The 16994-nt window shown below is 45.9% G+C and overlaps 1 protein-coding gene and 1 long non-coding RNA gene across 3 annotated transcripts in view; one reads left to right on the forward strand and one right to left on the reverse strand.

Moving 5' to 3' along the window:
• Positions 1-3520: 3520 nt before the first annotated feature.
• The window catches only part of Dcp1a (decapping mRNA 1A), a 55027-nt gene continuing 41553 nt past the window's right edge, over positions 3521-16994 (reverse strand). Inside the window, exons 6-10 of one of the 2 annotated variants that reach the window (XM_059273958.1) lie at positions 15172-15285; positions 8675-9406; positions 6373-6438; positions 4556-4774; positions 3521-4290 (exon numbers count right to left, since the gene is read on the reverse strand). In XM_059273958.1, coding sequence (XP_059129941.1) covers positions 4210-4290; positions 4556-4774; positions 6373-6438; positions 8675-9406; positions 15172-15285 — 1212 coding nt within the window. In that variant the 3' untranslated portion in view covers positions 3521-4209. The remainder of the gene's footprint in view (positions 4291-4555; positions 4775-6372; positions 6439-8674; positions 9407-15171; positions 15286-16994) is intronic. The other variant, XM_059273959.1, reaches the window with a different exon arrangement.
• LOC131919622 (uncharacterized) lies at positions 5345-15795 on the forward strand. Its single transcript, XR_009381317.1, has 3 exons — positions 5345-5533; positions 9485-9626; positions 15511-15795. It is a non-coding gene; the product is annotated as an uncharacterized LOC131919622 (long non-coding RNA).

Consider the following 16994-nt stretch of genomic DNA (forward strand, 5'->3'; position numbering starts at 1 on the left):
ACCAAGGTTTCCTCCCCTAACCCACGCCTTTGCCTGTGTGGTATGTGCATGTGCAGGTATGCCTGTGGGCACACACAGAAGCCAGAGGCTGACATCACCTGTTTTCCCAAATCACTTTTCCACTTCATTCTTCTGAGACAGGGCCCCTCACTGAACCTGGAGCGGTATAAACCAGTTAGCCAGTGACTTCCCAGGATCCGGCTGCCTCTGCCTCACCAGCACTGGGCACGTCCTCACACTGGCAACAAAACCAAACCAAACCAGTTGCTGGGGGTCTGAGGCTCAAGCCTTTACATTCGTGCAGCACTTAGGCACGGAGCCCAGCCCCACACACGTGCTCCCTGTCTTCCGAGGGCTGCTTTTCTGGAGAAACAGACGCCGAAAACACGTGGTAGTCTTGATTCTGGCTGCTTTGTTCCCTGCCCTCATGACACCTGAGCAGTACATGGCTCTGGCGAGGTACAACTCATTCGAAAATTCCCTTTTATACAAATTAAATAAAAACACAATTAGAATTTTTAGTAGGTGCTAAAACTTGGTTTTGAAATTTTATTAAAAAAATATATTTGCAAACATATAAAATTTAGGATGAAAAATGCTCATTTTAAAACATGTAATAACTTAATATTTGCAAACATACACAGATGGTCTAAAATCCACACCACTAAAAAGGTGAACGAGGCGGCATTGCGCTCATGGAACAAAAGCTTCATGGTGGTGTGGGCTTCTCGTCTCCGCGGAGAAGCTGAGAAGCTGGTACAATGAAGTCAGGAGCGCCACACGGCCAAAGCAGTACGAGGAGAGACCACTCACAGCACGGACACCAACACGCTTCTTCAGGATTCACAGCTCAAAGGGAAACACAACTCTGCATTTTTCCCATTTCGAAGTGATCGATATTGCAATGCAGCATTTTAAAGAATGATGTCAGATCTGAATCCACGTGAAACATTGCATCTCTCCTGCTGAAACTCTAAGAAAAAAACCAAAATAACCCCAAACCAAAAACCCAGCAGGCTGCTCGAGGCCCTAGCTGCTCGTGGAAATGCTCTCAAGCGTGGCCTTTGAAGTCCACTGTAAGGTGCTCTGCTCAGACCCCAACACTCTGGATTCTTGAAAACAGGGCACTGTTAGTTCTAGAAGGTACTCTGAACACAACTGAAGAAAACCAAAGGCAGGCAAGAAGAAACACATGGCCCACAGAGGATGTGCCGCAAGGACACAGGACTCAGGCCATGAGCCTCAGTCCTTGTCCCGCACAGGGTCCTGCTGTGCCCTTCTCTTCCCTCCAAGTTCCAGCGTGATGGCTAACTCTGCCTTGTAAGCATTAGGCCCCTTCAGTTTCACATTGCATTGTTAGTATTACAAGGGCAGTTACGCCTCCACTACTGAAGGGAGAACACCTCCAACATTCTTTGGGGGAAGAAAGCAATAAAGCTGCATGGTTTCCAAAGACTACTGACGAGTGGAGCCAATGGCTTTATAATCCCCACAAGAAGATTCAGGCCACAGACACACCGAACGCTCGCACATGCAAACTCTGGTCACTGGTATCTACGCCAAGCCTGGGCCAAGGCCTTGAAAGAAACACCGCTGTCCAGGGCCAACCGTGCACAGCCCATATGGAGACTGCAGGGGATGCCTCTCCCGATCCTGACGGGACTCAGAGTCAAGTAGATCAAGTGGCAAGTGTCACGGGGCCCAGGAGAGGTGTACAACCGGGCACAAGGCAGTCTGAGAGGGATGGGGGTCAGCTAGGGTGTGCATCCATTCAAAAAACGTAATGTTAACTACAACGAAAAGAAGAGCAGTGTCACTCACTGGTGACACGTGTCCCAGACACACGGTACTCCAAACTCTTGGCTGCTCGTCCCAGATCCTTTGACCACAGGGGTGAGGGGATGGGATGTGTACACAGGTGGACAGAGTGGCCTAAATGCAGTCTCCTGGGCTCTGCCAACCTAGCAAGAAGCAACTCCAATGTCGCTTTCAGTTCAGCTAAGGTTCCAGCAAAGACACTGTAAACAGGCAGGCTCGGCTAGCAGAGGTTCTCGATCGCACGCCTGAACAAGCAATAAGGCAATGGAGCCGACTGTGAGGCCAGGCTCATCCAGCTGCACTAGCCACGCTTGGCCTGACTTCCTAGTAATCATGATCTGGAACTTCTGGCTTCTGAATCTGAAGTAAATGCTTGGAATATATAAATCTGGGAGTTGAAACAGGTTTCCCCTGTTCAAGTCTCCACCACTTCGGCACTTAGAAGTCTGTGTTTACACTGAGGAAGCCTTCCAGGAGATTCTGCTGCACTCCTGTCAGTCATTCCTAGGACTAGGGTGAGAAGCAACAGATCTGACGGCAGACACTCTTCAGGGTACCCATCTTCACCCTCCCAGAATATCACACACACTCAAAAGCATCAGCTAAGCTCAAATACCTACTGGAAGAAGAATGCTTTGATTCATCTGTTTCCTGATGTCCACTGAGACCACACATGGGGTGACCAGACCTACAGGAGTGTTCACTTTAGGAGAACAGTCCGGTGGTTCTGTGACAACAGATCCGTTTACTACAATTCTACCTTCCTTAGATGACGCATCAACAATTAATTTTTGGTTACTAAATGTACACACTATCATGAAAACAAACTATCCCTAACTGAGCATGAGAAAGTCTAGGCTTCCCTGAATTCTGCACACTTCACATATAACTAGGTAGACAGCAAGAGAAGACTCTGAACTGAGAAGCAGAAACATTGTCCAGGAAGCATATTGAGATCAGCATGAGCCAATCCAAGTATTCTTTAGCCTAAAAAACTAAGACCAAACTAAAATAAGTAGTTAATAAGTAATTCTCTAAAATTTCAGCTAGAAAGAAATGGATGAGCCTTTGATTGAGTTCCCATTAAAGCTTAAGCGACTATTCCTGTGGGACTGGCGCATCCGTTGGCACAGTCACAGAGAGTCCTTACACTAGCTGGCTGAGCCAACTGGGTTCCTACCCATCACTAAATAGTGCTCAGAAAAGTAAGCAGTGCATCTTAATTGGTTAAATACTACAAAATGACCTGTATCATAGAAACAAAGACACTTTTCATTCAAAGAATATCTCAAAATTACTATTGCTGAAATCATCAAATTCTACATTAAAATATTACTAAACACCATTACATGCCATAAAAGAATAAATAGAAACCATGGCAGATCAATAGCAGCATCACAAAGCATCTTTACAGTTTCACACTGTGGCTCAAGAGCTCACAGCCTAGGAATATACTGGTGAGGTTCTGCGTCTCCCACTTTCTTTGACTCCATAGTCTACAACGAAGGAAGAGCAGTGTGAGGACGGCCCCCTTTTCTGCATAGCTTGAGAACTGCTCTCAGCACATCTGAGGAATGGAACCAGAATGGCTTTGTCAGATTGGTCCACTGGTCCTTTTGTCAAAGTGTTAAGGAAAACAATCAACAAGAACTTTAACTGTTTAGACAGAAAAGGAAAATAAGGCTGTGCTTCACACACAAACTTGACACTTCCAAAGCACTGGAGAGTTTATTAAGAGCGGAGCCTCCGGTAGGATGTGGATCTGGGCAGCCCCAGCCTCTGCTTCCAAGGTTCCCAGCCTCCTCCACCAGAGCCCAGACCGGCCTATCCCAACAGCCGTGCTCCACTCGAGTCTGCCCACGGCAGGACGGGGACACTTAACGAAACACAAAGAAATCCCAGAAGTTTAAGGCCCAAGCGGGGTGCTCATAGAAAACATACTTCACTTGAACAAATACCTTCTAAAGAACCAACTTAATTCCGATCCTTAGAACTCGAAGCTACTTTGTGGAGCTGACATTCAGTTTAGAGCTTTAGGGCCAGCAGTGGAGAGAGGGCCTGGACTCCACTGGGCTCTGCTACAAGGCTGGTGGCCCCGCCCGAGGCCTGGAAAGTAAGCTGACAATCAGGCTCCTCATTCCACACCCCCACGGAACTCAACACAATGGTCTTTTCTGCTGTCTTTGTCAAACAAAGGTCTGCTGGTGATGCTTCACAGTGAAACCTCCATCATCACTGAGAATGTCTCTAGAAAACAGCCTTAAGGAACAAGGCTCTCTCAAAGGCTCAAACTCAGGCTTCTCAAAGCTCCACGTTCTATTGAGATGTTCCATGAGGAAGGCTGCTTGTTTCTGAGGTGCACCCTCGACCTTCACATTGACTGTACTCCAGTTATAGGTTGTGGTTGTCCTTCTTCTTGGTCAACACCTGCAGGTAGACTTCATGAAGTGTACTGAGGAAGCTAGAGTCATTCTGGAAGAGACGGGAGAGGTAGAGACACAGTGTCAGTTACCGCTTCAGAACTTACTTCAACTTAGGAAGACACAAAAATGATTGGTGTAGCTAATTCCCCCAAAACCTCACCCCAGAGACAGTCACAACAACAGTCCTGGAGTTGACAGTTGTCATTCCACCAGGAGAAGATACCTGGGAAGAGAGAGGTTTCTCCCAGGCAGTTGTCTGAATTTACACTTTTATTGAGGTACAAAATGAAAAGCTAAGCTGACACCTTACATACCTTTATTAGATGTATCAGTGTGTCCTGGAGCTGAGACTTGCTGAGAATAATGGAAGGCTTTCTCTGATTTTCTGGTGTTCCAACAGTGAGGGGGGAGGGAGAGCTTGCTTTCCTCTCTAGGTCTGTGGACCTGGGAACTGTTTGCTGGAACACACTGGGGGACAGCAGGATAGAAGATACTGCTGTGGTTGTTGCAGTAACCAATGGAGGGCCTGCAATCTGCGGGGAAACAACAGAGTAACAGTCACTTCGCACTGCTGTACAGAAGCAAACCCTTGGCCCACAGAAGGGGACATATGGTGAGAGAGCCATTAGCATGAGATGTCGCGGAGCAGAGTTAAACACTAGCCTCTTTTATCCGCTCTTCTTTCTTTTTAGAGAGGGCTGCAGCCCTTGCTGTCTTAGAACTCACTAAGTAGACTAACTAGGCGGGCCCAGAATTCTATCTCCCAAGTGCAGGATTAAAGGGGTGCACATCACTCCCAGCCTCTCTTCTTTTTAAAATCTGTGTATTCCATCATGAGTGCCATGGAGCAGGTATGGAAGCCAGAGGACAGCCTCGGCATCGGTCTTCACTTTCCACCCTGTCTGAATCTGAGATCTGTTATTCGAGGCACTTAGCACACCCCGCCCCGCCCGCCCCTTTCCTTAAGATTTTATGTGTATGGTGCTTTGCCTGCCTGTATGCCAGAGCACCATGTGCATGCAGTGCCCATAGAGGCCAGAAGAGGGCGCTGGATCCTCTGGAGCTGGAATGACAGTTGCCAGTGGGTGCTGGGAACGGAACCTGGATCCTGAAGGAGCAGCAGCCAGTGCTACTCAGTAGCTGCCACGGAGACAACTCTCCAGCTCTTCGCTTGCTTTTTTTGGTCTAAGACTGGGCTGGGAGCTTCTACTGACCACAAGAGGAAAAGCTAACCTAAAGCAGACAGAGGTTAACTTCTGAAAATCCAGGAGAGGATACAGGCTCACCAGCAGGTGGGCAACTGACATGGAAGAACTGCGTCTTTCAGGGTTGGTGGATGTAAAAATGAGGCGAGCGCGTCACAAAGAAGGAATGAAGTATGCAGGCCCAGGAGGCTTTGTCATAAGTGAGGGACTGTGGAAGGATACTGGTTGTCTCCTGGGATGCTCTGCTTTTCCAGGTCTAGGAGGATCTCTTACTTATAGAAACCAGATTAAGCCAGGCATGGTGGCGCACGCCTTTAATCTCAGCACTTGGGAGGCAGAGGCAGGAGGATCTCTGTGAGTTTGAGGCCAGCCTGGGCTACAGAGTGAGATCCAGGAAAAGCGCAAAGCTACACAGAGAAACCCTGTCTTGAAAAACCAAACCAAACCAAACCAAAAAAACCCCAAACAAACAAAAGAAACCAGCTTGATATGTGCCCAGCACCCACCCAGTTACAACTGAGGCATGATGGCCCACCCAGTGGCTGACCTGCTCGCTACAGTCAAGGCCGACATCTCCGTAGAGTTAATATAAGGTCTCTAAGCCACAGCAACTCAGGCCCAGAAGGGACACCTAGACAGGTTTTCACTAAGGTGCTCTTCAGAGAAGTCTCAGGGCTGGAGAAATGGCCTGGGGCTGGCTATGTCTGCCCTAGGTTAGCTTGTGAAGACCTAAGTTTGGATCCCCAGGAGCATGGAAAGATTCTGGATGGGTGTGGTGGCCCAACTAAGGAAGACACCCCAAGTCAGTGCTGGCCCTCCACACGTATACATACATGTGTATACACACACACACACACACACACACACACACACACACACACACACACACACACACACGGGGGTGGGCTGGGGGAGGGGGTCCTTACCGGGATGGCACTGGGTAACACCTTAGACTGGGCAAATATTTCAGGATCCTGGTTTTGCTGCATAGACTGAAATGTTTAATGGGAAGAAAAAGATGAATAGATACAGCAAGTTTCATGAGTTATTGGTGACACATCTATGTTTTCAACAAGGAATGGTCTAGAGGCTGAGAGACCTGTTGGCAATGCAACCAAGGACTGCTCTCCACACGAGAGCTCTGCACAGCAGCTCCTGGGGAGCTCCCCCGGGAAGATGTGCAGCCGGAACCCCTCAGGCGACCCCAAGAAGTGTGATGGGAACTGAATTCAGAGCTCGTGCAAAGCAGGCAGACTCTACTAGTGAGCCATATCCTCAGTCCTGGGATTTGTATGTCTAGAGCTGAGACTGGCCTTGAATTTACAATCTTCCCGCCTCAGCCTCTTAAGCATCTGGAATTTGTTGTTTTTTGGAGACAGAGTTTCTCTTTGTAGCCATGGCTATCCTGGAACTTGCTCTGTAGACCAGGCTGACCTCGAACTCATAGAGATCCTCTTGCCTCTGCCTCCTAAATGCTGGGATTAAAGGCGTGATCCATCACCACGTGGCACCTTTTTTTTTTTTTTTTTTTAAGACTGAGTTTCTCTGTGGTCCTGGCTGGCCTGGAACTCACTTTGCAGACCAGACTAGCTTTGAACTCAGATATCTGCCTGCCACTATCACCCAAGTGAGGGCATTAAAGGTCTGTGCCACCGTGCCTGCCTTTGGAAAATACATCACCTGTCAAAACTGGGGATAGCCCAGGCCTATCTTGCCACTGAGTGTGTATTGATCAAATGATTTAACACGTTTTCCCTGCAGTCTGAAAGTTGAACTCAGGACCTTGCACATGACAGGCAAGTGGCTCTACTACTATGTCCCCAGCCCCTACTTCTTCAAAGGTTGTTTGAACTTGGTTAGATGGCACTGAACAGCCTTCATCCTAAGTCACATTTTAAATGCTCACTTTTGTGAGAGGAAGAGAGACTTTCCTCTCTCTGTTTTTTTCTTCTGAGACAAGGGTAGTTCAGGCTGGTCTCTAGCTTGAGACTGCTGCTTCAGCTTTCTTCCTACAGGCATGCACTATCGGGGCCTTTGGGAAAGATGTGTGATACACAGCGCACACACAGGAGAACTCAATGTAGACGAAGGTCTTTTGTTTTGAGACAGGATAGCCCTGGCTGGCCTGGAGTTTGTTATGCAAAGGCATGTGCCACTATACCAGGCAAAAGCAAGATCTTAAAACCAGTTACTCCCTCTAAAGGAGTATTTACACATATGTAAGTGGTTTCTGCCAGGAAGCATGCAAGAGTGTTGTGTTGTCTTTTGGGGCTGAACCTGGGGAAGGCAAGGGCAGGATCACTGCCTGAGCTTCCAGATTAACTGAGCCAGGAGCAGACCCTTTGCCCTGAACAGAAACCCAAGGACACTTCCATACGCTTCTTCTGGTGTTTTCTCACAGCAAAAGAAAGTATGAGGAGCACTTCAGGGCCGTGACAGCTACCTCCCGAGCAGAACCCTGCCCGCAGAGTAGAATGCTCCTCCCTTTCTATGCGGTCACACCCAAATGCTGAAGGGCGGCCAGGGTCCCAGGGCAGCACACTCGACCCCCTTCCAGCCGTGACCACTACCACTCCTCTGAACTCAGCTTGCTTCCTCACTCGTGAACTTGCCACTATGAATTACTTTGAAGGGCAAATCTCTCCTCTCCCTTCTATACCACTCTACCATGAAGCCTTACTGACTGGATATTTTAAAAATCCACTTGTCCACACTGCCCAACCCAGGCCCCTACTGCTCAGGCCCAAGTGACCATCAGCTTGCTCTGTCATGAACGGCCTGACTCCATCTCTGTCATTTCCAACAAGGCGTTCTTCATTCAGAACCTTTCTGTGCCTTCTGAGGCCTGAGAACAAAGCTCAAACTCCTTAACTGACAATTTACTCATCTTTCTTTTTTTTTTTTTTTTTTTTTTTGGTTTTTCGAGACAGGGTTTCTCTGTGTAGCTTTGCGCCTTTCCTGGAACTCACTTGGTAGTCCAGGATGGCCTCGAACTCACAGAGATCCGCCTGGCTCTGCCTCCCGAGTGCTGGGATTAAAGGCGTGCGCCACCACCGCCCGGCTTACTCATCTTTCAATGCCAACTCCCCCAGGTTTGTTTCCACAGCAAATTCAGTTACTTCAGACCATGGGGCGGGTGGGGGTGGGGGTGGGCACACACAGACACCTTTGGCCAATGCACAAAATCTCTCCCTCATCCCTCGTCCCCCCACGGTCTCCTATCGTTACCTGAAGGGTTGGAGCAAGCACCATGTTGCTCAGGGAGGCTGAGGTCGCTGCTCTTGCTGCTGCCGTCTTAGAGGGGGGCTCTATGAAGCTCTCAGGGGTGGCCAGCTGGCCAGCTGCTGATGAAAAGCTGGGTGCCGCGGCACCTTTTCCAAGCGGCGGGGCCTGTATTTGGTCATGCTGTGGGGTCAACCTGAGTTTCTGGAGCAGATCAATGTTGGGGAGGGACGTGCCAACGGTGCTCGACAGACTCACCGGGGGTCTGAAGGGGCTTAGCTCAGGAACTGGCTGGCTCAGAAGAGGAGACTTCTGTCTAGGTGTGGTCTTCACTGCTTGCATCATGGTGCTATTCCGAGGTAAGTGAGGAACCTGTGTGGCAGGAGCTTCGGCTGGCAGAGTAGGACTGAGGACAGGGCTCAGTGGGACTGTGGAGCTTGGGGCATGCTTTTCCCCCGACTGTGCAATGGAGGCAGGCGTGATGAGCACTGGGGCGGTGACTTCAGGCTGGACTGTGTGGTGAGCCACAGAACGGACACCCAGGCTTTCAGACTGTGGCCCTCCCCCTGACTGCTCAAAGGGAAAGGGGAGGAATGAGCTGGGCTCCTTCTGCAATCCATCTCCGGGCGGCTTCTCCACGTCTTCTGACTCTAGACCCACAACTGTTGGTTGCTCCTTTGGCAAAGAGGTTCCAAATAACTCTTCTACTGTCAGATGTTTGTGACCAGATGGAGCCGACTGAAAAACAGATCCAACGACAAAAATGAAAGAAATCCCTGCAAATCAATGTAACCCAAACTCTTTCTCATTATGCAGAAGCATGTAGAAGCAAGGACAGAGTGTGAAAACCGCCTGGGGTAACCTAAGACGCAGCAGAGCTCAAACAGCTTCTACCAGTCTCTCCAGGTCCGAGGATCGAAATCTGCTAATAACTAAGTTCTGTACTGTCGAGTTCCAGGTAATCGTTTAGTTTACTTTGTTCCCCTTGGTGAACGTGGCTAAGGCAAGGGGCACTTACATTACAATAAAGCTCTAATGTGCCTAAGTGCCCACTGTTACTAACACACTGGCACATGACGCCAGCAAGACAGGGGGACCAAATTCTAAGAAATTCACTTTTACTGTTCTTGACAAAAAGCTAGCATTGAACTACACGAACCTAATACCCAAAACAATTTTAAGCATTTATTACCAGCCTTTCCTGCTCCATCCCCCCAATCACAGAATCCTGAAGCAAACGAAAACATTTTCACTGAAGACTGGAGCTAAGGAAGCAGCTCACTGGTGAGCCTGCCCCGCACGTGCATACGCACAGTTTTTATTTTTCGTCATCTTTTTGCTGTGGTCTTAAAGTTAAAGTGAGATTCTAAATCTGGAATGTTTCTTTTCTTTTTTTGTATTTTGAGACAGGGTCTTTCTACATATTCCTGACCTAAAACTCACTTTATAAACTGTAGAAGAGGAGCCGGACAGTGGTGGCGCACGCCTTTAATCCCAGCACTTGGGAGGCAGAGCCAGGCGGATCTCTGTGAGTTCGAGGCCAGTCTGGGCTACAGAGTGAGTTCCAGGAAAGGCGTAAAGCTACACAGAGAAACCCTGTCTCGAAAAACCAAAAACAAACAAATAAATAAAATAAATTGTAGAAGAGGAATAATAATAATAATTCACATGGTTCATTTTCCTCGTATTTTTACTTCTCCAAAGCCCAGTATCTAAGTAAAAAATATCAAGGTTCAAGTCAAGTATTAACTGGAAAATTAACACAATTGTAAATATAAAAATTACATAACCATATACACAATTGTAACAATTATTTCACAGTTCTACTACCAAGCTATGTACACCTCAGATCTTGGGATGTTTTATATTTTGGGGGCATGTATCCAGGCTGGTCTTGAGTTTTTAACAATCCTGCTTCATCTTCCTGATTGCTGAATGCCCAACAATTAAAAAAATTCTTTATGATAAAACAAAATGGTTCACGATTGTGTGACAAAAAGAACTTGGATGTGGTAGTTCATGCATGTAACCCCAGGATGGGGAGTGGAAGCAGGAGGGTTAGTGTGAATTTAAGGTAAGCCTTGGCTACATAGTGTGTTCCAAATTGGACAACCAACCAACCAACCCAAACCAACCCAAACCAAACCAAAAAGCCTAACAATTTTACTCAGCACCAAGCTGGGAGTAGAGCGCAACAGCAATACTAGAATTCAGGAGACAGTGGTAGAGGATCAGAAGTTCAAAGGCACCCTCAGCTACCCACTGAGTTCTTGGTTAGATGAGCCTATCCCTAGGAGCTAACGCAATTCTGTCCAAGTGAATGTAAACAAACAAAACCAGTTTTTTGTTTTGGAAAGTACTGGAAAGCAATATTTTCATTAATATAAATTAATGTGGAGCATAAAAATCATACTGTTACATATATATACTAATGTTTAGAGATTCCTATTTTGAAAAATGAAATATTAGGGCTAGTCTGCAGAAATTTCAGGTAAGAAATCATACTTCTATGTTAAAGACTGGGAATAATTAAATCGCATGAAAAAACAAAAGAAACCACACCAGGGAAATAGTACCAAGAGAATTTAATAATTATGAAAGTGAAATTCATTTTTTGAGTTGTACTTGTGGTATACAGACAAGTTCATTCGGGTATACTCGTGTGCACATGTAGGTAATGTGCATGTTATGTGGAGGACAGAGGTCAATGTCAGATGTCATCCTCTATGAACCAGAACTCACCTATTCAGCTAGAGTGGCTGCCCAAGGAGCGTTTGAGGTCTCTGTGTGTGTTTGCCTCCTCAATGCTGGATTAAAAGATGAGTGCCACCGGGCAGAAGTGGCACATGCCTTTAATCTCAGCACTTGGGATGCAGAGCCTGGCAGATCTCTGTGAGTTCGAGGCCAGCCTGGTCTACAGTGAGTTCTAGGACAGGCACCAAAACTACATGGAGAAACCCTGTCTCGAACAAAACAAAACAAAACCAAACAAAAAAAAAAGAGTGCCACTGAGCCCAGCTTTCTATGTGGGTGCTGGGAATCCAAACTCTGGTCCTTATGCTTGCACGGCACCACTCGTACAGACCTCAATCATCTCAGCAGCCCTCATGAAATGGGGTTCAATAGTAAGGTTTGGCAGCAGCATCTGCTACTCAGCACTAGATGGCAGTGTTACTAAACAGATACAAGATCTCCGCGTGAGCACTAGATGGCAGTGTTACTAAATAGATATAGTATCTCTGTGTAGGGCAGATTAAGGATTTATATTTGTTTTAGACAATCACACAGCTTTTGACAATATCCAAATCTCAATACTTTAGAATTCCTTGATTTTAGCTGGAAAAAGGTACAATTTTCTTTATTTCAAGTTTTTGAGACAAAGTCTTGCTATGTAGCCTAAACAGCTTTCAAAGTTGGGATTTTCCTGGTCAGCTTTGCATACTTGTAATCCCAGTGCTAGGCAAGTGGAGACAGATGGGTAACAGGGACTTACTACTGGCTAGCCATGGGCTAATGAAAAATTCTGCTTAAAAAATAAGCTGGGCGGTGGTGGTGCATGCCTTTGATCCTAGTACTCAGGAGGCAGAAACAGAAGTATCCTGTGAGTTCGAGGCCAGCCTGGTTTATAAAGCTAGTTCTAGGACAGCCAGGGCTATGCAGAGAAACCCTGTCTTGAAAAACCAAACAACCAACCACCAAAAAAATAAAAGGTAGATGGGGCGCAAATAATCGCATTTGAGGTGGTTGTGCCCTCCACATGCACACATGTGTAGTACACATATGCGCACACTTCCCACACTCTCCCCTAAGGCAAACAAATTAGTGGAGCTGGGAATGTAATCCTAGACCTTGGGAGATAAAGACAGGATGATCAGAAGTTCAAGGTTGATCCTAGGTTATATAGGAAGTTTGAGGCTAGCCTAGTCTATATGAGACCCTTTCTCAAAACAAATGAAAAAACAAATGATTCATTGGTATACATATAATTGTAACATAACAATCTTGTTAACATGTATAATGCAAACTTAGAAATACTCAGATAACTCTTAATAGCCAAAAAACTGCATATAACCTAAATATCCTTTAATAGGAAAATGATTCAAAATGGTTAAACTAGATTATAAAGGTTGAGCATTCCTAATCTAAAACCCCACAATCTAAAATGCTCCCCAAACCCAAATATTTTAAATCCCAATGTGAGGCCAGAGATGAAAAAATGTACTTCATATGATAAGTCACAGTTAAAAGCACATTGAAAAATATTTTGTAACTTTACCATCAAGCCACATCTATATGAAAAGCAAGTAAAATTCTGGTTTAGATTTCAGTCCCATTCTAAGATATCTCACTTCTATATGCAAATGTTTTAAGATCTGAAGAAACCCTAAGAACCGTAAATGCTTCAGGTACGGGATACTCACTATGAACTACTCTCTCATTAACTTCTACAGAGCAGTCAGAAGGAACACACTTGGGCTGGGATGCTGAGCTGAGGAAGAGCACTGGTCTAGCATACATGGTTCAAACCTCTCAAGGGGAGGTGGAAGCAAACAAATTCGACACATACAGCAACTTCAACAGGTCTCTGGGAATTATGCTTAATGAGAAAGACTCTCAGATTACATACTATGATTCTATTTGTATAACATTCACATGCTTGATTTGGAAAAACAGATCAGTGGTTAGCAGGGATTAAAGGGTGGTGGTGGCTGGGCGTGGTAGTGCATACCTTCAATCTAAGAACTCAGGAGGCAGAGGTAGGCAGATCTCTGAGTTTGAGGCTAGCCTGGTCTACATAGCAAGTTCCAAGACAGCCAGCACTATATAGAAAGACTGTCTCAAAAAAACAAAATATAAGAAAATGGAAAAGACGGTGGAAGGAAGAGGGCCTGACAGGGAAGTTAGTGTGGTTATAAGAGGGCCACACACAGGACTCTGTGTTCACTGATGCTGAGACAGTAGCTACCGTGACTGGTGGTGAGTACAGAAAAGCTATCCACAGGATACTACTACAGGCCGAGTGCGCACTTACACATACAAACGAGAAACTATGAGCAAGATGGTGTGTGGCTTGTGTCGACATCCTGGATGTGATGGTATACCACACTTTACAAGATGTTATCAATGGGAAATAGGAGATGAGTACATGGAATCTTTCTGTATTATGCTCATATTTTTATTTAGTATTTTTTTTTTTTAAAGATTTATTTATTTAGTACACAGCATGTATGACTGCTGGCCAGAAGAGGGCACCAGATCTCATTACAGATGGTTGTGAGCCACCATGTGGTTGCTGGGAATTGAACTCAGGACCTCTGGAAGAGCAGTCAGTGCTCTTAACCACTGAGCCATCTCTCCAGCCCTATTTAGTATTATTATTGAGATAAGATTGGCTTTCCTTATCCAAGGTGGCTGGGGAAAGTTATGTAATACAGCAGACTGGCCTCCCTGCTTTAGCCTCTGAAGTGCTGGGATTACAGGTGTGCACCACCACATCTGGCTCTTTCTATCCAACTTATCATTTAATATAAATACAATTAATACAAAGAAATAAACAGAAAAAAATTTAATGACTTAATATCTGTTGTTTTTATCAGATCATCAATTATAAAGAGAACAAATCAGTTCAATAAATGTTTATATTTCTAGGTGCTAAAGACACAACAGTGGTACAAAGTGACTTCTAGGGCAGCCAGGGTTACAGAGAAACCTTGACTCAAAAAACCAAAAAGACAAAGCATTGAACAGGGAGAGAAAATGGCTGGTCCTGGGTGGGTGTGATGGTGCACCCCTTTAATCCCAGCACTTGAAAGATAGGGGCCAGCCTGGTCTATACAGCTAGTTCTAGGTCAGCAAGGGCTACATAGTGAGATCTTGTCTCAAAGAAACAAATAAGCAAACAACTGCAGGCCTCATTAGCATGAGAAGTGAAAAACAACAACAACAAATCAAACTATGCTAGCTAATTAAAGTCAGTGAGGAAACAAAGCAAGCAGGACAGAAGGGCCTGACTAAATGGAGGATACTGCAGACCAGGAGAAAGTCCTGCAAGCCAAGGGGAACACCAGGTCAGAGTCCTATAACGAGGCAGGGGCTAGGTGAGCGGACAGTAGGAGTTGTTGGCAGAGGGAGGGGCCAGATGCCAGGTGCAGTCTTGTGGGCCGTGACTATGAGTGAGACAGGATACTGCTGAAGAGTTGTAAAAGCAGTCATCAAAGGCATGTTTTATTGGGGTCATCCTCCTTGTCTAGTTGAGCACAGAGAAAGAAGGCAGTACCAAGAGCAGGAGGCTGCTGCATAGTCTAGAGCTGGGTGTTATGTCATTATGATGTCATTATGATGTGTCTCACACACACACACACACACACACACACACACACACACACACACACACACACACGATCTGACAGACAAGTGCTGAACCAGCTTGCACAGTGGTTCAAATCCTTATAAAATGTCACTGCTTTGTTACTTGACAAGGCTAGGCCTTTAACTGTACGAACCTTATCGTGTAACCCAGAGGGTGTCTCTTCTAGTGTCTCGGTGCTTCCCAGATTGGAGAGCTGAGTGCTTGGCTGTAACCCAGGGCTGGAGATATTTGAGCCGCCCATCTGATTCTTGGAAAAGAATTAAAAGAAAAAGTCTATCATGTGAAAAAGGATTGCTGTCGAAAACCTTCACATTTGAAGTTATCAAAAATTCCTTAATCAAAAAATAAGCAAAAAAATCTCATGTTTCTATCAATTCTCATAACTTCTATAACAAAATTTCTATAAAGTGGAGAATCTATTTTATACATGGTAGGTCCAACTACTATGGTTTTATCCCTCATTTATTTTCAGGAAAAGATGCCATTATCCTACCAGATTTTCCCATGACTGAAGTGACACTGGACACCTTTAACTGTGGAGACACGGCTCTCCCTGGATGCCCACCTCTACAGGTAGGATGCAGAGCGCACACTGCAGAGGTGCTCTCCTGGGATGCCCACTAAAGTCATGCCCCTGAGCACTCCAAGAAATCAGTGGTTTCTTCTCTGCCATGGCTTTGTCTTTTGAAAACTGCTATATAAACTGGAATGGAATATAAGCACAGTACTGGCTTCTGACACGGCATAAAACTGTTAAGATTCATGCGAGCTCATTATAGAACCAATGGCTCATTCCTTTTAAAATGCTGAGCATATACCATTTGGATTGGATTATTTTCATTTTTAAAGATTTTTCATTTGTGTGTATGACTGTTTTGCCTCCACACATGTGCATCATGTATCTGCCTGGTACCCAGGGAGGTAAGAATGGGGCACTGGATCTCCTGGATCTGGAGTTACAGATGTTGTGAGCTGTGGGTGCTTGGAACTGAACCAGTGTCTTCTAAGAGCAGAAGGTGCTCTTAACCACCGAGCCTCCTCTCCAGCACATTTTCATTCTTAAACTATTAGTCTATGTGTAGTAATCACGTGTGTATGCATGGGTGAGCACCCATGTGGAAGAAGCCAGAGGAGGATCTTGGGTCACTGCCTTGAGACAGGGTCTCACAATGAACCTGGGCTCACTGTTTTGGCTAAACAGGTTGGTAGCAAACCCTTAATTTTTAATTAACCCCAAATCCTTAATCTTCCTGTTACCCCCATCCCCTCTAGCTGGAGGTACAGGCTGACACAGCCATGCTTTTTTATGGGGTGATGGGACCCAAACACTGGTCCTCATGCTTGCACACAAACTCCTTTACAATCTGAGCCATCTCCCCAGCCCCATTTTCAGTTTTCAATTATGAACACAGTTGAATAACTAACTTCGTGTAGACCACAGTTTCATTTCACTGGAGGAGATACCTAGCAAAGACAAATCAGGGTACAGTGGTAAATACCATTTTCTTCTAAAAGTTTTTTTTTTGAGACTGTCTTGCTATGTATTTCAGATTGACTTTAAATTGATCTTCTTGCCTCAGCCTCCTAAGTCCTGAGGTCACAGGTGTGACAACCACACTTGACTCGGTTTTTTTTTGGGGTGCATGTAGATGTTTTCTGGGTGCATGTGGAGGCGGCGGGGGGGGGGGGGAGGGGTGATGTCAGATGTCTTCACTCACTCTTTATCGAGGAAGGCTGTCTCACTCAATCTGGAGCTCACAGATGCTGCTATACTGGATAGCCATCAAGCCCCAGAGATCCCCTAGTCTCTGCCTCCCCAGCACTGTCCTGAACCCAACACAAGGGTACGCATGGGGAGTCTTAGGTCCTTATGCTTGCAGAATGAACACTCTGCTGACTGAACCACTGCTCCAGTCCTCAGGTGAACAGTCTGATGTTTTTCTCCCTCTAGATTTA

The sequence above is a fragment of the Peromyscus eremicus genome, chromosome 9 (assembly GCF_949786415.1).
Source record: "Peromyscus eremicus chromosome 9, PerEre_H2_v1, whole genome shotgun sequence".
Classification (NCBI taxonomy): domain Eukaryota; kingdom Metazoa; phylum Chordata; class Mammalia; order Rodentia; family Cricetidae; genus Peromyscus; species Peromyscus eremicus.